Source organism: Paroedura picta, chromosome 4, assembly GCF_049243985.1.
Source record: "Paroedura picta isolate Pp20150507F chromosome 4, Ppicta_v3.0, whole genome shotgun sequence".
NCBI lineage: Eukaryota > Metazoa > Chordata > Lepidosauria > Squamata > Gekkonidae > Paroedura > Paroedura picta.
In genome coordinates, this window is record NC_135372.1 from 10,011,427 (window position 1) to 10,035,905 (window position 24,479).

The following is a 24,479-nucleotide window of genomic DNA, read 5'->3' on the forward strand; positions in this document are numbered from 1 at the left end:
GTAAAATGAGTACCCAGCTTGCTGGGGGGTAAACGGTAATGACTGGGGAAGGCACTGGCAAACCACCCCGTATTGAGTCTGCCATGAAAATGCTAGAGGGCGTCACCCCAAGGGTCAGACATGACCTGGTGCTTTACCTTTATACAAACTTGACTAGAGTTTCAGAGTTACGATTACACAGCTCCTGTTTTTTCCTGGCGTTTTCCATTTATGGTGTACCCCAGGTTTTTTGTTTGTTGTATGCCCATCTGGAGGCTAGCATCCCTCTGTTTCTGAGCTCTTATGCTACAGGTTAGTTTAAACAGACACCTGAATGTGGCGTGGGTAGTTTTGTGTGTATGTGTGTTTGATATTGCGATAGCAGCTGCAGAACCAGGGTGTAAACGTCTGGGTAAATAATGGCCACCAGCCAAAGAATGTCACAAGGCAGCAAGTAGGCATTGTAAGCCTGGCCCTTGATCAGCCGAAATATTAACCTCTTGGTGGCGTAGAGCAGTGGTCCCCAACCTTTTTATCACCAGGGACCAGTCAACACTTGACAATTTCACTAAGGCCCGGGGAGGGGGTAGCCTTTTGCCGAGGGACGTCGCTGCCGCCGCCTGAGCCCCTGCTCCACTTGCTTTCCCGCCGGCACCCCTGACTTCCTGCCGCCTGCTGGGGGGTGCTGCCAGCAGCAGCTGCGCAGTGCCACGCCAAGGGGGAGCCCCAGCCATGGCGGCCGCCGGAAAGCACCAAAGGTGAGCCAGCGGCAGAGTGGCAGGGCAGCTGCCGAGGAGCCGCAGCCCGGTACCGACTGATCCACGGACCGGTCCTGGTCTCCGGACCAGGGGTTGGGGACCACTGGCATAGAGCACATTCAAACCTAGCCACGCTCCTCCTTTCCCACCTGTGCCTTGTTCCTGCTTTCCCACCAAGCTGAGTGGTGTGAAGTTTCTCTTCTGTTTACCCGTGAACCATTAACACCCTCCTCCTCCCCAACCCCAAAGAAAATCTGCTTTATTTTAAACGTTTTAAAGGCTACATCTGAAGGGGAAACAGCGTATTCAGGTTACTGTCAGCCAGTATCTCCTGCTATTTGTCCAGGACTGGGGAGGGATCAGTCCCCTGCAGACATGGAACATAACCGAGAAGAATCCCCTGCTATGAGCCATAAAGTCTAGGAACACTGTCCAGAGCAGGCATGCTCTGCATTCTTGTTGCTTGGGAGGGCTTCTGGAGTTCTGACCCCGCTGGGGGCACCTAGGTTTTTGGCCAGAGTATGACAGAGTGTTGGACTAGATTGGCCATTGGCCTGATCCAGTGTGGGTTCTCTTATGTTCTTAAAGATCCTGGTGGACCTCCAGATGGCCCCTGGGATTGGCCACTGTGGGAATCATAGACACAGAGCGTTGGACTGGATGGGCCCCTGGGCTGATCCAACATGGTTTCTCTTCCTTTCTTATGTCACATGTCCTGAATTGGATGGTCCAGGCGAGCTTGATCATGGCAGATCGCACAAGCTAAGCCAGGTTGGCCCTGGTTAGGACTTGGATGGGAAGCCTCCAAGGAAACCCAAGGTGGCAGTGCAGAGTCTGCCGGCCTGAAAACCCTACAGGGTTGGCGTTGAGTCATCTGCCAGTTGACGACAGCAGCAAAAAAGAGGCCGTGTTATTCTTATCCAAAGTTATTTATAGTTTGTTTTTAAACCAGAAGAGACTCACCCACTGTTCAGTTGGCCTTTGGGATTGTTGCAGATGTCTACAAACATGCATTTAAGAAATGTTTTTAAAGATACTGCATGATTTCTGTGCAGTGTTACTTATCTTTCATGAGAGCTAGTGTGGTGCAGCGGCCTCTACTCTGGAGAACCAAGTTCTATTTCCCACTCCTCCGCAAGCAGCCATCTGGGTGAGCTAGGGCCAGTCACAGTTCATTTAGAGCTCTCTCACCCCCACCGACCTCACAAGGTGTCTGTTGTGGGGAGAGGGTGGAAAAGAGGTTTGTAAGCCACTTTAGGACTCCTTCGGGTGGTGAAAAGCAGGTTTTAAAAATCTGCCACTTCCTAAAATTTAATTAAAAGAGGGCAAGGAGAGAATCCTCAGGATCATTTGATGACTTTGGCAGGGATGGGGCGGAGGGACTTGAATGTCCACAGGCGTAAAAGGAAAAAGATGTTTAAAAAACAGAGAGGAAGGGGAGTATCCTGACCGGTCTGGAATCTCTGTTGTGTCTTCCCACAGAAGCATGAGCATGAGCAAGCAACCAGCTGGGGGGATTTACTGTGGTGTGGAAAGCCCAGAACACAGAGGGGGGCGACCCATTACCTCAGCTGAGGGTGTGGGTCACTCTGGGAAAGAACAGCATTTCCCTCTGCTGTCAGTGGAGGAACATGTCGATCACCTAGAAACATAGAGTTGGAAGGGACCTCCTGGGTCATCTAGTCCACTGTGCAGGACACTCACAACCCTATCGCTCATCCACTGTCACCTGCCACCCCCTTGAATCTTCACAGAATCAGCCTCTCCATCAGATGGCTCTCCAGCTTCTGTTTTAAAATCTCCAAAGATGGAGAACCCACCACCTCCCGAGGAAGCCTGTTCCACTGAGGAACCACTCTCACTGTCAGGAACTTCTTTCGGATATTTAGACGGAATTTCTTTTAATTTCATCCCATTAGTTCTGGTCTGTCGCTCCGGGACAAGAGGGAACAACTCTGCTCCATCCTCTGTCCTCCATCCTACATGTGTGGCACACACACCAAATGCCGCAGTTCTTTATTGTGATTTATGCCCAACTGAAGAGAAGAGCTCGGGGTTTTTTGTATCCTGCTTTCTACTACCTGAAGGAGTCTCAAAGCGGCTGACAATCACCTTCCCTGCTTCTCCTCACAATAGATATCCTGTGAGGTAGATGAGTCTGAGAGAGCTCTGACAGAACTGTTCTGTGAGAACAGCTCTAACTGGACTGTGGCTAGCCCGTGGGGAATCAAGCCCAGCTCTCCAGATTAGAGGCTGCCGCTCTTAACCACTACACCAAGCTGGCTCTCTTAACTACTACACCTGCCTTACTGACCAGGGGTTCTTCTTTGTAGATGAAGCAAGCGAACAACAGGAGCCCTTGAAGACACCTGCTGAAGAGGTGCTGGCAGCCACAAGCAGAGGTGAGTCGGACCTGGCCTTCCATGACTCAGATGGCCCCCTTCTTTATTGCTCCACCCACCAGGAAACAGTCTCAATGCTGCCGCCTCGCCCCCAAGGTCACTGCTCCATCAGCATCCTAAACAGTGGGGCAGTTCCAGTGTATGTTTTCCCCATCGTTTCGGAACTGCAGTGGGATGGTTGAGGGGAACCTCCACATCCAAAACCAGTCTACTTCTACACTCTGGTGGAAGTAGCTGTCACCTGATTTTGTCTCCTTTTCTCTCCCCCTGCCTGGTCCGGCGCTTTTAACGTTTCAAAAGCCGAAGGAAGACTCAGCTATTCGGAGATGGCTTGCTGTCATAGGCAGCTACTCAAGGGAAATTTCTGGCTGAGGATAGACTTTTGCTGACTCCTGCTGATGGGGGGGGGGGGGGGGGCTGTGGCTCAGTGGCTGAGCATCCGCTTGGGATGCAGAAGGCCCTGGGTTCAAGCCCCAGCATCTCCAGTTAAAAGGACCAGGTAACAGGGAATGAGAAAGTTGAGCCGCTGGAGAGCTACTGCCAGTCTGAGTAGATGTGCCTGGATGGATGGTCTGGTTAAGTATAGTGCACACTCTGAAAGCCCTAAACCAGGGGTAGTCAAACTGCGGCCCTCCAGATGTCCATGGACTACAATTCCCAGGAGCCCCTGCCAGAATTGTAGTCCATGGACATCTGGAGGGCCGCAGTTTGACTAAAGGTAAAGGTAAAGGTATCCCCTGTGCAAGCACCAGGTCATGTCTGACCCTTGGGGTGACACCCTCTAGCGTTTTCATGGCAGACTCAATGCGAGGTGGTTTGCCAGTGCCTTCCCCAGTCATTACCGTTTACCCCCCAGCAAGCTTTTTGACAAAGCAGTTTGACTACCCCTGCCCTAAACAGCCTGGAGCTCGGGTATTTGAAGGACGGTCTTCTTCCAATCATTTCTGACTATCAGTAAGAAATTAACCTTACAAATTGAAGAATAAATGAAATAAATAAAAGCATGGTCAGCTAGCAAGAAGAAATCCTAGCAAGAAGATTTTTTTTTTAATGCAGTTAAAATATACTAGGAGGGGTGGGATCTGGATTTTTCCAGCGGGTGAATTTCTGAGCCCCTCTTTTGCAGCCTCCATGATCTCCCCCCCCTCTCTCTCTCTGCAGGAAGGGGACACTCTAAAACGTCATTGGGGACCTGGTGGTCTCACCTGAGCCCCCTCAACATGATCATCCTTATCTACCTCTTCTTGTGAGTTGGAGATATATCTTGCGGAGGAGTGGGTGGGAGGGCTTTACTCGCACAGAATGCGGGGTGGGGGGTCTTGGGTTCAAATCCCTCCTGAGCCATGAAGTTGTCCGGAGGGGAGGGAACTTTGGCCCAGTTAGTGCTCTCCCAGCTCCAATGGGTTGATGTGCAGATAAAACTATGTAGATTGCAGAAAAATTATTATGCTCAATAATACGCAGACAGGAAGGAAGACTGGGGACAATTCTGGTGATTTAAAAAGTATCCTGAAAATATCTAGAGCCAGCGTGGTATTCAGAGAGCTGGCTCAGGATCGGGGAGATGCAAGTTCAAAGCTTGCTGGCCAACCCTGGGCCAGTCACATGCTGTCAGCCTGGCCCACCTCGCAGGGTTGTGAGGAGGATGAAATGGAATGGAGGTGAACAATGATAGCTGCTTCAAGTGTCCTTTAGGGAGAAAGGCAGGAGATAAACAATGTGAATAATTTTTCTTAAAAAATACATCAGTGAGGGAAATGTGATTGTATCTCAGAGCAGGCAAAATAGCGTGTGGATTGTAGAAATGAGTATCACAGTTCTCAGTGCACTAATCATGGTGCAAAGTAGGAAGCAGAGATGGAGTTGAGAGTCAGCAGCTGCCCAGACCCTTGGACTTTAGGTAGCTATGCGGCAGTAGCAGTCATAGACTTTACATGGTGGCAGGAGTGGGATCAGGCTTGCAGGTCTTCTCCTTCCTTTGGCATGCCTCTTGCTGTCAAGATATAGGACTGGCTTCTCCATTTCCTCTCCTGTTCTAGCAACAGCAGTTGCCAGCCAAAGGGAAGAGAAAGAAGAGCCAAAAACAGAACTGCTGGGAGATTCACTTGATAGAGACCTTCGGAGGGAGGGGCCCCTCTGAAGACCCACAAGACACGAGGGCTAGGAACTCTGTGCATACTCAGATGAGCTGTTTGCAAGGCCTATAGTGCCTTCCCGGGTTCTGTGTGTGTGTGTTTAACTGGCTCCTGTCTTGCTCAGAGTGGTGGTCCTGCTTCTCTCCTCGGGATACATCGGACTGCGGATTGTTCAGCTGGAGGAGCAGCTGACCTTGATGGGTGCCTGGCCAGAACTGGATCCGCAGCATCAGTGAGTCCCCTTGCAATCCGTTTATGTTGTCTTTTTCCTCTTCTTTCATGTCTCAGCTTTTTATCAACGGTGGGACTAAAACCTGACGTATATTAAGCATATCACCATGAGGAGGGTTAGAGTGGATGATTGATAGAGTTGGGAGTGTCCTGCATAGTGCAAGGGGTTGGACTAGATGACCCATAGGGTCCCTTCCAACTCTAGGGTTATAGGATTCTATAAGGGAGAGAGAGAGAGAGAGAGAGAGAGGGAGGGAGAAGCTTATAAGAAACTAAAATGATGTCTGGAATTTTGCCACAAACTGTTATTTTCACATGAACTTGTGAAGTAGCCTTGTGCTGGATCAGACCCTTGGTCCATCTAGGCAGGTGTCTCTCCCATCCCCTCCTGCCAGGTCGTTTCAACTGGAGATGCTGGGGATTTGACCTGGGACCTTCTGCATGCCAAGCAGATGTCCAGCCCCTGACCCACAAGGTCCCCAAGCATCCCGTAGCCTCATAGTTCTGTCCTAGCATTAGAATTCTAGAATTCTACGTGGCGGGGCATAATTTTGCGTGGATGGGGGCCACATGGGCCTGGTGAGCAGCCCCAGGGCAAGAACAGAAATCACTCAGAGTTCACCAGAAACCTGCCTTTCTGGTTATTCCTCTCCCTTCCTTTTCATGAAGAAGTAGGAGAAGAGTTGGTTCTTATATGCTGCCTTTCTCTACCCGAAGGAGGCTCAAAGCGGCTTCCAATCGTCTTCCCTTCCTCTCCCCACAACAGACACCCTGTGAGGGAGGGGAGGCTGAGAGAGCCCTGATATCACTGCTTGGTCAGAACAGTTTTATCAGTGCCATGGTGAGTCCAAGGTCACCCAGCTGGCTGCATGTGGGGGAGTGCAGAATCGAACCTGGCATGCCAGATTAGAAGTCCGTACTCCTAACCACTACACCAAACTGGCTGTAGACCACAAGGGCTAGAAACTTTACTATCTTTATTTCAATTCATTTGCATTTTTACAATCCTACCCTTCCTCCAAAGAAAACAGGGCAACAAATGTGACTTTGTACGCCTTCATATTATCCTTCATGCACCTGAGAGGTTGATCCAAAATCACCAAGGGGAGTTTAGGCTGGACCTCCCTGTTGCTAGCCCAAACATACACCACAATTTAAAATGCCAGGCTCCAGACGGGGCTGAGAGATTGCCTAGAATCTCAATTGGTCTCCAGACTACAGAGATCGGTTCCCTGCTGAATTCAGATCGATTTGAACCTGGGTTCCCCCTCATTGCTTCCCCCCGACTTGAAACAAAAAGTGTTTTGCACTTGATTGGGGAAGTTCAGAGGGGGGAGGGCAGAGGGTATGTGAAGTCCAGCTGGCATTAAAGGAGTATGCTTTATTTCTTCTCTTTTGCCTGCCGGTGGAGAAGGCAAGTGCCACACAAGGCTGCTGCTCTCTTTCTTTCCTTCCCTTAACAAGCAGAGGGGAGGGGGGAGCCGAGCGGAGCAGAGCCAGCAGCAGCCTCTCAGAGAATGAGGCAAATCTCAGCTGGGAGAAGTGTGGGGTTCTGGAGCGCAGTCACTTTAAATCTGATTCCAAAAGGAGGGCAGCAAAGAGGAAAGTTTTGCAACCGCGAACCAGGAAGTCTTTGAACTGGTGCCCAGCCAATCAGGGATAGCCTGCTTCTCTACTTCAGTGGTTCAATCAGTTATACTGAATTATCTCCATTCCTGGATATCACGGGGGGAAGGTAGGGTCACCGCAGCTCCCTCACGCATGTTGCAGAGGGAAAATTTAAAGTGCCAAAATCAACACTGAAATCGAATTCAGTATAGATGGAGGGGATTTATTCAGAATGGGGATGGATAAAAAGCCCTGTGCAGACTCTGCCCTTGATTACTGCCTTCCCTGTTTCTTGCTAGGGTGGCATAAATTTAGTAAAGGGGTGTCTGTTTGGTAAGAAGCCCATAACCTAGTTGGAGATGATCACAGCCGAAGGCCACCAACTGCTACTCCCCACGGAGAAATTCCATTATCCCAGGATGGGAATGTTGATCTGAGTATCGATTCACCGTGGAACCCAATTCTGCAAACCCACACCCCTTTTTTGATCATGCGTCTTTCTCTGTTGGCATAGCTCTCTCCTCCCCTCCCATATGGCTGAGCCGTGCCATATTCGAAGGAGACTCACAACAGAAGAATGCAGGGGGCGGGGGTGTCGTAATCTGTGCTTTAACTATGCGATCACTGTTTTGGCGACTGCCTCATCCATTATCCACCAGGCCTGACCTTTTAAATGGCCCGCTTTCCCTTTGGCCCTTGAGAAGGATGTCTGGTGTAGTGGTTAGAATGTGAGTTTACTGGATGGATTTGAGCCAGTCACTAAGAACGCCAGAAGAGTTCTGCTGGATCAGAACAATGGTCCATCTAGTACAGCACCCTGTCTCAGACAGTAGCAGACCAGTTCCAACCACTGGCCAACCAACCACAAGGCATAGAAGGGATCTCCCCCTCAGAAGAGCTACAGAAGAGCCCTGCTGGGTCAGACCAGGGGTCCATCTAGTCCAGCCTCCTGTCTCACACAGGAGCCAACCAGTTCCTCTGGATACCCAGCAACAGGGCATAGAGGGTGAGGCCTTCCTAAGAACATCAGAAGAGCCCTGCTGGATGAGACCAGGGGTCCATTGTCCTGCCTCCTGCCTTACACCGTGGCCACCTGTCAGGGCTGACAGACTAGCAACGATACGTCTGGATTAATAGAAAGCTTTATTGCTAAGCAGATCAGAACACCTAGACGTCCATAATCGAATCTGATCAATGCAGCAAATGCATTCACTTTTACAGGTTCATTTTCCCGCCCAAAACAGACCATTTTCCCAGAGAGCAAAAGCCCCCTCCTGCAGGTGCCAGTCTGGGCTCTCGGCCAGAAGTGATAGCCAGGTCTTCTTAGCCTTGAATGTTACACAGCTACTAGTCTCAAAGATAACACCGTCTATCATAATTGTTACAATAACTAAATCACTACACAGACAGTTCAGGGCTACACAACAAGTGAAACAAGCACACATGGATACAAGATGGACCCACTCAGGTCAAGCATAAATCATGGCAGTAATCATGTGATTCTGGCATTCCGCCCTTCTAAAACATTTTCCCCATTAATTAACCTCCCTCAACGGGCCTTGGGCACAAAGGAAATTTACACTGGAATTCCTTCACCAGTCCCGCCTCCCGCACATTCCCAGCCTCCACCCATTCACGGTCCCCCATAGGGAATTCCTTCCAGTTCACCAAATATTGTACACGTCCCCTATGGAATCAGAGTCCAAGATCTGGTTCACTTCGTAATGTGTGTCCTTGTCCACGAAAACAGGAATGGGAGCAGCAGAAGCAGGATGCCAATAATCTGGAGGCGGGGCTTTTTTCAGCAAGCTAGAATGAAAGTTAGGATGAACATGTCTATAAGTCTTAGGTAAAGCAAGTTCCAAAGATTGACAATGCGCATGATTTTAAAAGGACCCACAAACCTAGGTCCCAGCTTGCGTGAAGGTTGTTGACAACGAAGATTTTTTGTAGACAAATACACCAAATCTCCCACTTTCCAAGGGGGAGCTGCACATCCCTTTTTATCGGTGGATTTTATATAATCCTGTTTAGCTTTCTCTAACATGTCCACAACGAGGGGCCAAGCAGAAGTAATATTAGCAGCCCAATTCTTTGAGTCCTTTGTACACTCCTCACTGGGCAGCCAAGTGGGCACTGCTTTCAAGTCAGTTCCATACACCAGGGGTAGTCAACCTGTGGTCCTCCATATGTTCATGGACTACAATTCCCATGAGCCCCTGCCAGCATTCGCTGGCAGGGGCTCATGGGAATTGTAGTCCATGAACATCTGGAGGACCACAGGTTGACTACCCCTGCCATACACCACTTTGAACGGGTCCACCAAACATTGAACCAAATCTCTCTGGAGGGCCAGCTACAGGGCAGAGAGGTTGAGGGCTTTCCCTCATGTTGTCTCCTGGTGCTGAGATTCAGAGGTTGACTGCCTCTGAATGTGGAGGTTCCCTTCAGTCACCGTGGCTAGTAGCTATTGATAGACTTATCCATGCATCTGTGTAATCCCCTAATCCACTCTTGGCCTAGCCTACCTCGTAAGGTGGTTGTGAGTGTGTAGTAGAAGGGAGAATCACACATTTCCTGCTGAGCATTTGAGGAGAAGGGAAGGGTCGCCGAGATGCTGTTATTAATAGGGGATTAAGGGTTTTATGTATTTTATGTGGAGCATTTTATGTAACCTGCTGCGAGATGGCTTGTCCGATATTGGTGGGTGATAAATCTAATTAATAATAACTATTATTATTAATATTATTAATTATTAATAATAGCAGAAACCTTAATTAATAATAGTTATACATCTGGTAACTCTATCTCGCCAAGATGGTGAGGCTGTATTAGAAGCGGAAAGCTGGATGATTTGGGGGCCAGACACTCTTGGCCTGGCCTACCTCACAAGGGGGTTGTGTGTAAAGGACAGAAGAAGGAAGGATCACATGTACTGTTGAACACCTTGGGAAATGGCAGCGTAAAAATGTGATTGGTCCCTCTAGCTCGCTAAGCATTTTCTTTCCTTTTTTGACAGGTACAAAGCAAGCTGAGGTCGGCTGGATCCGGCCCCTGTTGGGGGGTTTGCATGACACCTCCGTGGGTCTTGTCCTTCCTGCTGGTCAGATCTTTAAGAGAACACTTGGGGGGGGGCCTTTCCCCCCAACCTGTGCCAGAAACTCCACAAGTTTTGTTAAAAGCCAAATTTTAACAGCCCAGTAAACAAGGCCAGTGCATCCTTTTGAGAAGGGCTTAACGGACATCTTCAGAATTCACTGGCACACCAAAATCTTTTTCTCATGGCTGGCAGAGGAAACTTTGGGCCACCTCCTCACCTCCTGAGGACATCATGAGGCGAACACGAGGAGCACCTGACGACCTGGAGTGGATATTTTGGGGTTCAGTCGTAGCCTGGTGGCAGACTCTGGTTTGGACTAGCGTCGAAGAAAGGAGGATGTTTGCTTTTCCATGCTCTTCCGTGATGTTGATAGACTTATCCATCCTACAACAGCTATTTGCCATTTGGGGGCAAGACGTACAGATCTGAAAATTGGCCTCAGACATCACACTCCCAGCTAGTACAAACACTTCTTCTTTGCAAAGAGGTTTTTTATGGCTAACCATCCGAAATTCTTCTGGAGCCCAAACCAACCGAGCCACAATAGTTTGGAAGGAGTTGTTCCAAAGATTTGGAAAACACATCGTCCCAAATGCAGCAACTGGATCGATTTCACTAAGAGACCCTTAAGGGCTAAGAGTGGAGCCCTCTGTGTTCAGGGGCAGTCTATCGCAGGAAACAAGCAAGTGGAGGCTGGACCTTCAGACGTTCTCTAATGGTTGCAGCCTGGCAAACAGGCTTATTTTTGCCACACTGCTGCTGTGAGATTGGGCGAAACCCTCTTGAAGAGGAACAATGTTTTGGAACAGGGAAGGGGGGGAGGTTGCTCTTCTTGGCAGCATGAGGTTGGGGAGTGGACTGAATGTGTTTGGTGGTATTAAATCCAGTCCCAACCCTTTTGGGAAGATTAACATCAAGCCATTTACATTGCAAAATGGGACATCTGCTTTGCTCTGCCAGCAGGAACGGAGGCAGATTTTCTTGGGACTCTGCAACAGATTCTTGCAAATGCACAAAAGTGCCATATTTTAGACCAGCAAATCACAATCCAGTACAACCCCGCCCCCCAACCTCCACAAAGTAGAACGGACTGCATCAAAACATCTTTAAATGGCTGAATTCCTATGCCCAGGTTGCAAAATTATAACCAGTCTTTAGGACTAAGAATGGGGAAGCATTCTCCCTCTAGCACTATGCTTCTCTAGCTGCAAGCTACGTTGTTGGCTGTGCACCCAATAGGTGCAGCCACCCCTATCCCCATACATATCCCCCCCACACACTGTTGTTACTCCAGTAGGGCTGTGTAAGAGAGGGAGGGGTTAGGACAGGGATCCCCAACCTTGAGCCTGTGGGTACTTTGGAATTATGGAACTGTGGGTGCAACCACAAAATGGGTGCTGCAGGAGGAGGAGCCAACCACAAAATGGCTGCTGCAGGAGGAGGAGCCAGCCACAAAATGGCTGCTGCAGGAGGAGGAGCCAACCACAAAATGGCTGCTGCAGGAGGAGCCAACCACAGAGTGGCTGCCGTAGGAAGCAGAGCCACAGACAGAGAGAAAGCCCAGGTGCAGGGGAGTAGAGAGGTAATGTAAAAATACACTGGGAAAGTGGAGCGAGAGAGAATAAAGCCAAGACTTTGTGGCAACAGCCTTCAAAACAATATTATTTTAATTTGCAGACCCAAAGAGTGGCAAATCAGAAACCCTGCTGGGTGAGATTCAGGGGCCTGTTGCCCAGTATCAGTACATGCTGGTTGCAGGATTTTTGTAAAATATGGCAGTCGAATTCCACGAGAACAGAGTTCGAGTCTAGGGGCACCATTAAGACCAACCATGTTTTGTTCTGGGTATAAGCGCACACAGTTCAGAATCGCACATGCACATGAAAGCTTATACTGAGAATAAAATTTTGTTGGTTCTCAAAGGTGCCAGCGGACTCAAAGTCTTCTGTTGCTTTAGACCAGGGGTAATCAAACTGCGGCCCTCCAGATGTCCATGGACTACAATTCCCATGAGCCCTGGCAGGGGCTCCTGGGAATTGTAGTCCATGGACATCTGGAGGGCCACAGTTTGACTACCCCTGCTTTAGAACATCACAGCTACCCACCTGAATCTACACGCCGGAGGAGTTAGACTAAGTTGTTATGGTCTAATTGCTCTGTTTTCAATCAATTCCCAATCAAAACAGCAGGCTAGGACATTTCCCATACGACACTCCCTAGTTACCTGCTTGACATGGTGCTGGTGCTAGGGTTGCCAACCTCCTAATGGGAACTGGAGTTTTTACCATTGACACCTACCTGTAACTTGATCATTGAGCATCTTCTGTGCAGGTACACATGGGGGCTGCACACGAGCCATCAGAGATATTTCACAGCTAAAAGCTGCCAGGGGTGCTGTGCACCAGATCCATAACTTGTTCCCACCCAGGGGCCATGTGCTCCCACAGCACTGTGCCCTTACCCTCAGTATCACTAGAGATGCCAAAGCAGAGCATGCAGCAGGGCAGGAGGGAGGATGTGTGTGCCTGCACAGAAGTTACTCAATCATTAACAGTTACAGGTATGTGCAACCCTGTTTTCATCACTGATGTTCTGCGCAGTCCCATGCAGGTATTCTAGCAAGCTACTCTCCTTACTTAGAGGGCAGAACTGCCTTTCCCATCTGGACCCATCTTATGTGTTGATCAGAGAATACTCTGGTTTCTCCTCAGATCGCATGTATTGATCCAGTACACAGTGGCTTACAATTGTGTCCACTTACGAACATGTAGCAGCTCAGCAAATCTTCCTTGGAGCACACTATTAAAGAATGCTGCAGAAAAAGCTATAGTTCTTGTAGAGAGGGCATGGGTGTTTAGAGAGCAGGGAAATATTGCCAATGCATAACAAGCTAGTGGTAGCTACAATCCACCTGGGTAATATCTGAGAAGAAACTTTATTTTCATTTTTATGTCCAGCAAAACACACAAGCCTGCAAAACTGTAATGTTCTTCTGAGAGAAAATAAAGGTATTTAACATTTAAAGTGTGTAATAATTGCTCAGTTTCAGGAATTGGTGCAGGGGAAAAAGACAGGTAAGATAATATCTTGGGGGAAGTTAAATCTTGCGGGACTGCTTACCTCCTTATGCCCCCTGCAGAGCACTGTGGTTATGAATCTGCAGATAGTCCTGGGGCTCCGGGAGGCATACCTGGCCTCAACCAGGGCCAGGGCTTCTTCAGTCCTGGTCCCTCCCTGGTGGAATGAACTCCCAGAAGAGCTGTGGGCTCTGACTGAGCTTTCGGGATTCTGTGGGGCCTGCAAAGTGAAGTTCTTCCACCAGGCTGGGCAGAAGCCCCGGGGCATTAGATCAGGCCTCCCCTCCCCCTGATTCCTGAGCATGGTATTAGACTAAACCCAGATGATGGTAATCTATCCCTAGTCTCCCATCAGGAGCACTATGATGTAACCATGCTAGAAACCATGCGTCACGAGGGAAGGAATTTTATATTGTATTAGCATCGCTATCTTGTATATTGTATATTTTGGGGGCATTAATGATTGTATCATAGGATGTTTTAGACTGATATTTTATATGTTTTACCGTGAACCACCGCAAGCCAGCCTACTGGGAGCAGTGGTATATAAATCTAAGTAATAAATAAATAAATAAAAATCTAGACACCTTGGGTAAAAACCTAAGACTAAGACGGAGAATCTCTCTCTCTCTCTCTCTGGAAGAAACTGTTTAACTGGTGGGTCCACCGGAAGGGCTGTGAGCTCACTAACCCTTCTAGCTGATGTGATCACTTTGAGTTTCTCCTGGAAAGTTGGGGCAGGTGCAGGAGTGTGAAGGAAGGCCCCTGGCTGAGAAGGAGAGCTGCGATTCTCTTTGTCTTGCTCTTGTTTGCCCTCTTAGCTGGTGGCTCAGAGGAAGAAGTCCTTTGGCTCAGAGGAGATTGTGATCCCAATGAGATCTTTCGCGCAACAGTTCCAGGAGGCGGAGCCAATCACATCAATCTCATAGATGCTGTGTCAGGAAAAATGTCCAGACTTTGATGTGGGCTCCAAGGCACTTATAGGTGGGGATATTGTGCTCCTCACCCAAGCACATCTGACACAAATCACGGTCCTCCACATTGGCTCTGCAATAAGAGCTGCTGCTTCTCCTTCTCCTCCTCCTCCTCCTCCTCCTCCTCCTCCTCCTTCTTCACTCACCTCCCCCAAAGGCTCAAGGCAAGTTACAACATTTAAAACCCCCAATAAAAACCCTATCTTTAAATAGGACAGGGTCCTATTAAATAAAAGAGTAAGGCCACCTGGGGAGGAGTTAGGGTGGGCCCTGTCCAGGATAAAAACTCAGAGGGCCCAATCAGGAGCCGCAAAGCGGCTCCTGATTGGGCCCTCCGAGTGTCCATCCAGGGCCAAGCAGCCAATGGGGAGGCGCACAAAGTGCCTTCCTATTGGCCCCTCACCAGGACAGACCAAAATTCCATTCACCCAGTCCAGTCTGGCTGCCAGTCTGCTCCTGACCACCAAAGGGAGAGTTCAGTAGGGCTGTCAAAGGGGATGAGAACAGAGGCTTGGACAGGCTGCGCCAGCCCTTTTCACCCCAAGGCTGTCCTAACTGTCAAGTCCAACTGCAAATTGCCTCAGAATCCTGACAGAGCTGGCAGGAGCCCCCCGCTCCCCCTTCAGGCCTGCTGCGAAGGAGCCTCTGACAGGCCCTGACTGAGGGAAGGAGGCCTTTCCAAGAGCAACGCAGGGGAGACTGAGGGCGTTCCTTTTGAAGGGGGGGGGGGAATTCCCCCTTCTGCCAAACAGTTGCCTGACAGGGAGGCTACAGAAAAGCCCCTTCTTACTTAAAATTGTCAGACGCACAGGAAACTCACAACAAAACTTATTCAAAAGAAAAGAGTTTTATTGATTAGCACTATACGCATTGGACTGAAAGTCAAATCTGACCAGAGGCCAGATTTGCCTCAGCTTATCAATACATTTCTCCCGCCCAAAACTTGACAGTTCCCAAGGAGGGGGGTTTGAGAGGAAAGACATATGTGAAACCAAAACAGGATTTCATTCTCTCAGCCTTGAGAGAGGTGACAACTACCCTGTGAGCCCACAACAAGATAAGGTTAACATAACATCACTATTCTATTTTATAGCTTACAAACTACAAGGCCGGGGCAAGCAGGCGCCAGGCCCAATCAAGCAATATAACTGACATGGAGGAACTCAGGCTAATTTATGACAGAGATTCTACAATCCTGACATCCCTCCGCATTAAAACTACCTTCACTCCCCCACCTAGCCGGCATCCACCGGGCGAGGACAATCAGGGAATGCTCGATGGAAAGCCCTGAGAAGGCGGGGTGCCTTCACATTCCCAGCCTCAACCCACTCCTTGTCCCCAGAGGGAAAATCCTTCCAGTCGACCAAATACTGAAGACGACCCTTATGCAAACGAGAGTCTAAAATTTGGTTGACTTCATAGTGGGTGTCTTTGTCGATGTAAATCGGCACAGGCGTAGCTGGAGGAGGGTGCCATTCATCCGGGACGGGAGCTCTCCGCAGCAGGCTGGAATGAAAAACCGGATGCACATTCCTATAAGTTTTTGGTAAAGCTAGCTCCACAGTTACAGCGTTAATCAATTTAACCACTTTAAACGGTCCCACATACTTTGGGCCAAGTTTCTTGGATTTCTGTTGGCACCTCAAATTTTTTGTAGACAAATAGGCCAGATCTCCCACTTTCCAATCAGGTGCAGGTGCTCGTTTCTTATCTGCCTGGGCCTTATAGGCTTGTTTCGCCCCTTTGAGGCTAGCAATTATTTCTGGCCACCCTGCACTGATGGTCGCTGCCCATTTATTAATATCAGGCGCTTCGGTGGAGTTGAGTTCCCAGGTGGGTGCTGCCACCAAATCAGTCCCATATACCACCTTGAAGGGGGATACCCCTGTTGAGGCGTGGGCCCCATTGTTGTAGGCAAATTCAGCGAGTGGCAATAAGGTGACCCAATCATCTTGTTGATGGTTAATGAAACAGCGTAAATATTGCTCCAAGATCTGGTTTACCCTCTCGGTCTGGCCATTCGACTCAGGGTGATAGCCTGAAGTGAGGGCTTGTTCCACGCCTAACAGTCTTAGGAGCTCCCGCCAGAACTTGGCAACGAACTGGGGGCCCCGATCCGTCAGAACACGTGTCGGGATCCCGTGCAGGCGTACCACGTGGTTTACAAACAATGAGGCCAATTTTGCTGCAGTGGGCAAGCCCGTACAAGGGATAAAATGCGCCTGTTTTGAAAAAGCGTCCACTACCACCCAAATGACGGTTTTCCCTTGACTGGGGGGTAGGTCTGTGATAAAGTCCATAGTAACATCTGTCCATGGACGAGAGGGGGTGGGCTGGGGCTGCAACAGCCCTTTCTTCTTTCCCCCGGCAGGTTTTGAGGCGATACAAATGGGGCACCCCTGCACATACTTTTCCACATCCTTGCGCAGAGATGGCCACCAATACTGTCTCCTGACCAGGTGCAGAGTTTTCACAAACCCAAAATGTCCAGCAGTTTTTGCGTCGTGGCAAAGTTTTAAAACCTCTCCCCTGGCTGCCGCCGGGACAAAAAGCCTCTCGCCTTTGAAAAATAGCCCCCCCTTCTCAGTTAGATCGGGGCGGAGGGAGTGAAACTCCAAGTCCTTGGACACCTCCTTCTGGACCCAACCCCCTGGAATGGGCGTTCCAGACTTCGTGTGACTACGCGTCACTGCGGCCATCCCCAGTTGGGCGGGGGTAAACACTGTATCCACCAATGGGTCCCGTTTGCTGTTGTACTGGGGCAGGCGCGACAGGGCGTCCGCCAAAAAGTTCATTTTGCCTGGCAGGTGTTTAAGGGAGAAGTTGAAACGAGCGAAAAACTCCGCCCACCTCATCTGCTTCGCCGAAAGCGAGCGGGGCTGCTTGAGCGCCTGGAGGTTTTTGTGATCTGTCCAGACTACGAATGGGACTGCGGACCCCTCTAACCAATGCCTCCAGGTGGAAAGGGCTAATTTTACTGCAGCTGCCTCCTTTTCCCAAATTGCCCAGTTCCTTTCAGCCCCAGAAAATTTCTTTGAAAGATAGGCCAGCGGATGCAATTTCCCATCCTCCCCCTCTTGGAGGATTACGGCCCCCATTGCCACGTCCGAAGAGTCTACTTGCACGGTGAATTGCCTATTTGGATCGGCATGGGCCAGCACCGGTTCGGACGTGAACAACAATTTTAGTCTGTCAAACGCGTCCTGGCATGGGGGAGTCCACAGGAGGGGCGCCCCCGGACGGTTCGCTGTCTTTCCCCCTTGTTTGGTTTTCAACAAGTCAATGAGAGGCAATGCCACTTTGGCGAAATTGGGGATAAACGTTCTGTAGAAATTAGCGAACCCCAAGAAACTTTGCAATTGCCTCCTAGTACGGGGGGGTTCCCAAGCTAACAGGTCCCGCACCTTGCCCGGGTCCATCTCAATCCCAGCCTGGGAGACCCGGAAGCCCAAAAACTCCACCGCATCTCGGTGGAACTCACATTTTGATAGTTTGGCGAACAATTGGTGCTTCCGCAATCGGCGGAGCACCTCACGGACCAAGTTAGCATGGCTCTCAACAGTTTCTGAATACACTAAAATATCATCAGTGTACACCAACACCCCCTGGTACAATAAATCATGCATAATTTCATTAATCATATTCATGAACACGCCCGGAGCGCCGGCGAGGCCGAACGGCATTACCATGTACTCAAACTGCCCCAGGGGAGTGTTAAAAGCTGTCAAATATTCGTGCCCCTTTTTTATCCGGACCCGGTAATAGGCCTCCCTTAAATCCAGTTTTGTGAAAATTCGCGCCTTCCCCAAGTGGCCCAATAAGTCCTTTATCAGAGGGAGCGGGTAGGCATTACACGTTGAGACTGCGTTCAACCCACGGTAGTCGGTGCACAAGCGTAGCGAACCGTCTTTCTTTTTCACGAAAAGAACCGGGGCCGCCAAGGAAGAAGTGGCCGGTCTAATAAAGCCCCTCGCCAGGTTCTTATCCAAAAATTCCCTGAGCTCCGCCATTTCCCGCGGACTCATGGAATAAAGTTTGGCTTTGGGGAGGGGTTCCCCCTTCTTCAATTCGATGGCACAGTCAGTTTTACGATGAGGGGGGAGTTGATTGCACTCCTTCTCCGCGAACACATCAGCAAAGTCTCGGTACTCGGGAGGGAGCGCTGCCCCCCCGGATCCCAACGCGGCCACAACCCCCGTGCACGGAGGGCCCCGTGGTCGAGCGTGCTGCTCGCAAGCGGGAGCGGTGAACTCCACAGTCCCTTCTTTCCATTTCACTAGGGGATCATGCTCCCTTAGCCAATCCAGCCCCAACACGCAAGGGAAAGCAGAATGAGGGGCTACCAAAGGTTGAATCTGCTCCCAGTGTTTTTTTATGTCCAAGTCCATTGGGCGCGTTTTCGCCGTGGCTTCCCCTCCAGGAGCACATTTCCCATCTAGTTGGGTAATAGGCAAGGGTTCCCCCAACGGCACTTTTCCCACCCCCAAAGTCTCGGCCAGTGCCGGGCTCACCAAGGATTGGGTGCACCCCGAGTCCACGATACATCGGACCCCCACCGTTTTCCCAGACTTAGGGTTGGAGAGATTGGCGGGTAGGAGCAGTAAGGGGGAATCACTCACCGCGCGTTTGCCCCTTTTGGCGGCCTGCTGGCGGGGCGCCTTTACAGCAGACCGTCCTCGTTTCCCGACTGCTCGTCAGCTTGATCCTCGTCCTCCAGCCCGCTACCTTCCTCCGAGTCGTCCACTGCCGGTACGGCAGCCACTGGCACCAGAAGAGACTTGGCACTTTTCTTCGGAGCAGTTTTCTTGGCGGGCTGGGTTTTCGGCGGGGGGCTGCTCACGGCCCTCGGGGTTGAAACTGCTTTTGATGGGCAGTGTGCGAGGAAATGCCCAGCTTGGCCGCAGCCCAAACACAACCCTTTCTCCATGCGCCGGGTGCGCTCAGTAGGTTCCAATTTTGCTCTGGGCTTGGCTTTCGCCGGGGTGGAAGTCTTCGCCACGGTTTTACCTGCCAGGACCTGAACCATCGAGGCCCGCTCCAATCGATTCTCCATCTCCCCAGCCAATTGGACCCACCCGTCGACCGTAAGCGGGTCGTCCAAAAGGAGGCATTTGTCAGCCAGAGTGGGTGAGAGGCCCCCCACAAACGCAAGCACGCGTTGGGGTTCGGTCCAGTCCGGCACCGAAGACGCCAACTCCTTAAATTCCCTGGCGTACTCGACCACAGACAATTTTCCCTGCCGGTGAGCTCTGAGTTTCTTCTCCGCTGTCTCCCGTTCAAACGGTTCCACGTACATCTGGCGCATGGCGCGCAGAAAATGGTTGTAGTTACGGATGGCTTGGGGATGGTAACGGTACAAGTCCAGGAACCATTTGGCAGCCTTGCCCTCCAGGGCTTCTCCCACGAAGCGCACACGCTCGGCATCGTCATGGAAAGTGAAACCCATGTCCATCATGTAGGCCTGGAGATGCACCAGGAACGTAGGGAAGTCTGCGGGGTTCCCCGAAAACTTAGCCTTGAATTTGTAGGTGCTCCGCATTTCCACTCCACGGAGGTGGGGGGGTAGGCGTCCTGGGCCCCAATCCGCTGGCGCCGGGGCTGGGACCAGGGGTCTCGCACCGCGGCCGATGCCTCGTCCTCTTCCCGCCGCCGCTCTCGCTCGATCTGCCACCCTCACCGCCTCTGCTGCCCGCGCGGCCGCCGCCGCTGCTTCTCGTGCCGCTGCTGCTGCAGCCGCCTCGGCTCCCGCAACGTCCGCCGCCGCCGCCGCTGCTGCCGCCGCCGCTGCTTCATCGTCTCCCTCCGCGCCGTCTCCTCCGGCTCCGTCGCCGCCAGCGCCGCCTGCGTCCTCTCGCTCCTCGTCTTCGTTTTCCCTTTCCCTCTGCGCTCTCGCTCGAGCCGCCGCCTCCGCCTCGATCTCCAGCTGCGCTCTGGCCCTGGCCACCGCTTCAGCATCCGCCACTGCTTGCGTGTCCGCCATGCCGTGCGCCCCCAGGGCAAACCCACCGCTCGCTCTGCGCCCGCTGGTATCGTGCGCACCACCACCGAGCACTTCCTTCAACAGGCGTTGTGTCCGGCGTTTCTCCTCCGGATCCAGCCGACCCGAAAGGTCCTGCAGCCAGTTGGTCACCCTGTCCAGCTTGTACTGCAAGTCCTGTGTCTCACCCACAGGCTCCAGTCCGTAGCTAGGCAGTGCCAGGTGCTCCGGCCACAATTCGTCCCCAGTAGGGCGGTCGTACTTTGACAATCGCCTACGCTGGGTGACGTGTCGTTCCAAAAATTCCTCGGGCCCCGGGGTTGTCCCCGAGACTGCCCTCAGCATGCCCGAGCTGTACGGCCCTGCACCAGCGCCGTCGCCCTGGGAGAGGTCCCAATCCAGGCCCTCTCCCTGCTCAGAAAAAGTATGTCCCTCGCCCTGCATTTTTGCAGGTGAAAGGAGTTGTGAGATTTGACTTGATGTCAGACGCACAGGAAACTCACAACAAAACTTATTCAAAAGAAAAGAGTTTTATTGATTAGCACTATACGCATTGGACTGAAAGTCAAATCTGACCAGAGGCCAGATTTGCCTCAGCTTATCAATACATTTCTCCCGCCCAAAACTTGACAGTTCCCAAGGAGGGGGGTTTGAGAGGAAAGACATATGTGAAACCAAAACAGGATTTCATTCTCTCAGCCTTGAGAGAGGTGACAACTACCCTGTGAGCCCACAACAAGATAAGGTTAACATAACATCACTATTCTATTTTATAGCTTACAAACTACAAGGCCGGGGCAAGCAGGCGCCAGGCCCAATCAAGCAATATAACTGACATGGAGGAACTCAGGCTAATTTATGACAGAGATTCTACAATCCTGACAAAAATACTGCTCCGCCCGGAGATTAGACACAGCCAAGCCATGTGTCTTTCTTCTTTGCAACTCTCTGCAGATTTGAGGCCACTGCACAGCGTTATTCTGCAGAGGAAACTGGCTCTTTTGTCTCCTGTTTCATCTGCACAGCAACCCTGTGCAGTAGACCTCAAGTCTTTCAATTCAACAACAACCTGTGTGGGAGGCCTTAAATGTTTCTTCTCTACCACAACCCTGTCCAAAGTTGCCCTTTCTGCCTGGGTAGCTGATCTTTATACTCTGCAAGTGAGCTGTAATTCCAGGAGCTCTCCAGGCCCCACCTGGAGGTTGGCTACCCCTGGGTTGGAAATATTCCTGGAGGTTTGGAGGTGGGACTTCAAAATCATACAATGCCTCAGAGTCCAGCCTTCAAATGAGCCATTTTTGCCTGCAGTTGGGAGGGAGTGGTGCAGGAGTGTCCCTCCTGGCCTATGGGTTATGGCCAGCCCTTACCAGCAACTGTTTGTATTCTGGGGCGCAGACAGGCAGACCAGCATCAGTCCTGTGAGTCTGGAAAGTGCAGGAAGATCTAAATAAATATTTACAGCCTGAAACTAAATAGAGAACAAGTAAATGTCTGGAGACACATAGTAACTGAAATAGTAACTGGCAAATAACCTTGGCCTGGCAAATTAAAAAACAGTATTAAAAACCTTACTAAGGTCAAGACTGCTGTGCACAGAGAGTCTTCCTCTTAGGGTTGCCAGCTTCCCTGTGAGGTTCGCTACCCCACCTCCCTCATGGCGAGTCTGCTATGGGGAGAGAAGGGGAAGACGATTGGAAAATGCTTTGAGACACCTGAGGCCTGCTGGGTCACTGCGGCCCATTCCCAGTTCTCTCAGATCTCTCACAACCCCACATACCTCACAGGTTGACTATTGTGGAGAAACAAATGGAAAAGGTGTTTGTAAACCGCTTTGAGACTTCTTTGGGAGCAATAGGGTACAAAAATCCGTTCTTCTAAGGAGCAACCATTAAAGAAGCATGTGGGCACATAACATTTTACCAACAGTGAAAATATGGGAGACAGAAGGAACAGGGAGGACACCTGTGTACTGTGACTACCCCATGTGTATTAGGGCAGAGGGGCATTTCGGTGAATGTGGCCTAATTCACACAAGAAGGGAAATGATGTAGAACTGGGGGGAATTGGTTGCCATGAAATCTTCCCCTAAGAAGAGCCTCCAGTCTGATTTTCCCTTAACATATCTGAGGACATGGCTCTGGAAAGCTCATCTGTAACCACTATGCCACAATTCCCAAAGGTCAGTCATCTCCCACAATCCATGAACATTCCACACCACAGGTTCTTGACACCCATATCTCCACACCCATGGCCTCATTTGCCACCATGCCACCACAACCTCCCACACAACACACATGACAACCCCATGCCCTTACAGACTGGACAACTCCTCCCCTTCCCTCTTCCCACTGCTAAGCTCTAGCGCCCGTTGTATTCTTGGAAACAACGGGCTTTGCCCCTAGTACAAAAATATAACAACAGTACAATCTACTCTACCCGCATTAAAGATAAGAGGTGGCAGTAAACCACAACTCTCGCCCACAACCCACCCCGAGGAACCTATTCTAGAGGGGGGGGGGGTGACAGAGGGCGCTGTTGGAATTCGCTACTGCCACTCCGATCACTCCTATAGGGGGGGGACTGATCTTCCTTGCTGCCCGGCTTCAACCAACAACCTGACAGAAGAGCTCCAAATCATTTATGAATATGTTGAACAATAAAGGGAAGTAGAAGAGATAGTTCTCTCATCCACAGGAGCCTGGGAAACATCTTCTGAGCTTCAGGGGAGTTGGGGGAATAGCCCTTGTTCCTGTGGCTTGGAGTCAGGATATACGGGTAGATCCTGGAAACGATTTCTGAGAATCAGAGGGGCAGAATATCTCCTTATTTTTCAACATCTCTGGGTAATGTTCTTGTATCTGCTGTCCTCTTGTGTTGGGTTCTCTGACTGGTAAGACACCTTTCCCAGTTCTCCCAATTACCCTCCAAAAAATGCTCCATGAGTTCTTTCTAAGAACTCTTCACATATATCACATCCTTTCTCAACTTTTTAATGGTTGAGAACCCCCTGAAACATTCTTCAGGCTTTGAGAAACCCCAGAAGTGGTGTAATTGTGTAGAATATGGTTGGGATCAAGAAAAATGACCAACTCCAGGCATTAATATAATGCAATAATATTGAGTAAATGATGTTTATTGTTGTTCAGAGCCTCTTTGCCTAGGTCAAGCCAAAACAAGTTCCAGATTTGTTTTTATTTAAAAAAAATTTTTAATTGTATTTTTTAAATTAAATTACACACGATAACAACAGATAGTCCCCAACAAAAACAAAACAAAACCGCAACCCAACTCTGTAGCTTTGTCAATCTTTTGATACCTTTAAACAGTGTCCATTTCATATATTCCGTTTCATCCATTAATCATAATTCAAGCTTCAAGTTACAATATTAATTCACATACCTTACAGTCTGAATATTTCCTTAATTTGCCAAATCAATCCAAATTATATTGAAATCTTCATTCTTTTTCTCCCCTTGAATTACTTTAATGTTATTTGTTAATTTTTTCCAAAATCATAAACTGCCTTATTGTCTTTCGCCAATTATCTAGTGAAATATTTCTGCGTTTTTCCAGTTAGTGGCCATTATCATTCTGGCTGCAACAGATTTTAATGTCCCACTTTGAAATCCACAATCCTTCCTCAGTGGCTTGTCCCCCAGAAACTTCCACTGATAAAAGTTTAACAAATTTAAAAAATATATATAGAAAATTAATTAATTCCCGCCTATCTGGGAAACCCTTCCAGGGTCAAGAAATCCCAGGGTTGAGAAAGCCTGATATATTGAATATATATATCCACACAGCTATACATACATTAAGGCAGGGGTAGTCAAACTGTGGCCCTCCAGATGTCCATGGACTACAATTCCCATGAGCCCCTGCCAGCATTCGCTGGCAGGGGCTTCTGGGAATTGTAGTCCATGGACATCTGGAGGGCCGCAGTTTGACTACCCCTGCATTAAGGTGACCAGATTTTAACATTGGTAAAGCGGGACACCATTGACCCGGGGGGGGGGGTTCTTGATTAAAAATTTGGTCTATATGGAGCAACAAAAAGTTTCATAGAACGCACAGAACGCAAAAATAGTATTGTAATATACATTTTTAAATTTCAACATAAATACAATTTGCCAGGTGCCCCCAGATGTCCCTCCAAAAGTGGGACAATCTGGTCACCAATATATACATATCCACAAACATATATACATACATACACACATGCACACACACACACGCAC

The 24,479-nt window shown here is 49.9% G+C and overlaps 1 protein-coding gene and 1 non-coding gene across 5 annotated transcripts in view; both read left to right on the forward strand.

The window, feature by feature from the left end:
- The window catches only part of LOC143834885 (uncharacterized), a 38,695-nt gene extending 25,458 nt beyond the window's left edge, over positions 1–13,237 (forward strand). For all 4 annotated transcript variants that reach the window (XM_077331784.1, XM_077331786.1, XM_077331785.1 and 1 more), the window contains 4 exons: positions 3,071–3,139; positions 4,301–4,385; positions 5,399–5,506; positions 10,133–13,237. In XM_077331784.1, coding sequence (XP_077187899.1) covers positions 3,071–3,139; positions 4,301–4,385; positions 5,399–5,506; positions 10,133–10,148 — 278 coding nt within the window. In that variant the 3' untranslated portion in view covers positions 10,149–13,237. The remainder of the gene's footprint in view (positions 1–3,070; positions 3,140–4,300; positions 4,386–5,398; positions 5,507–10,132) is intronic.
- Positions 3,552–3,624, forward strand: TRNAP-GGG (transfer RNA proline (anticodon GGG)). Its single transcript has one exon. It is a non-coding gene; the product is annotated as a tRNA-Pro (tRNA).
- Positions 13,238–24,479: the final 11,242 nt, after the last annotated feature.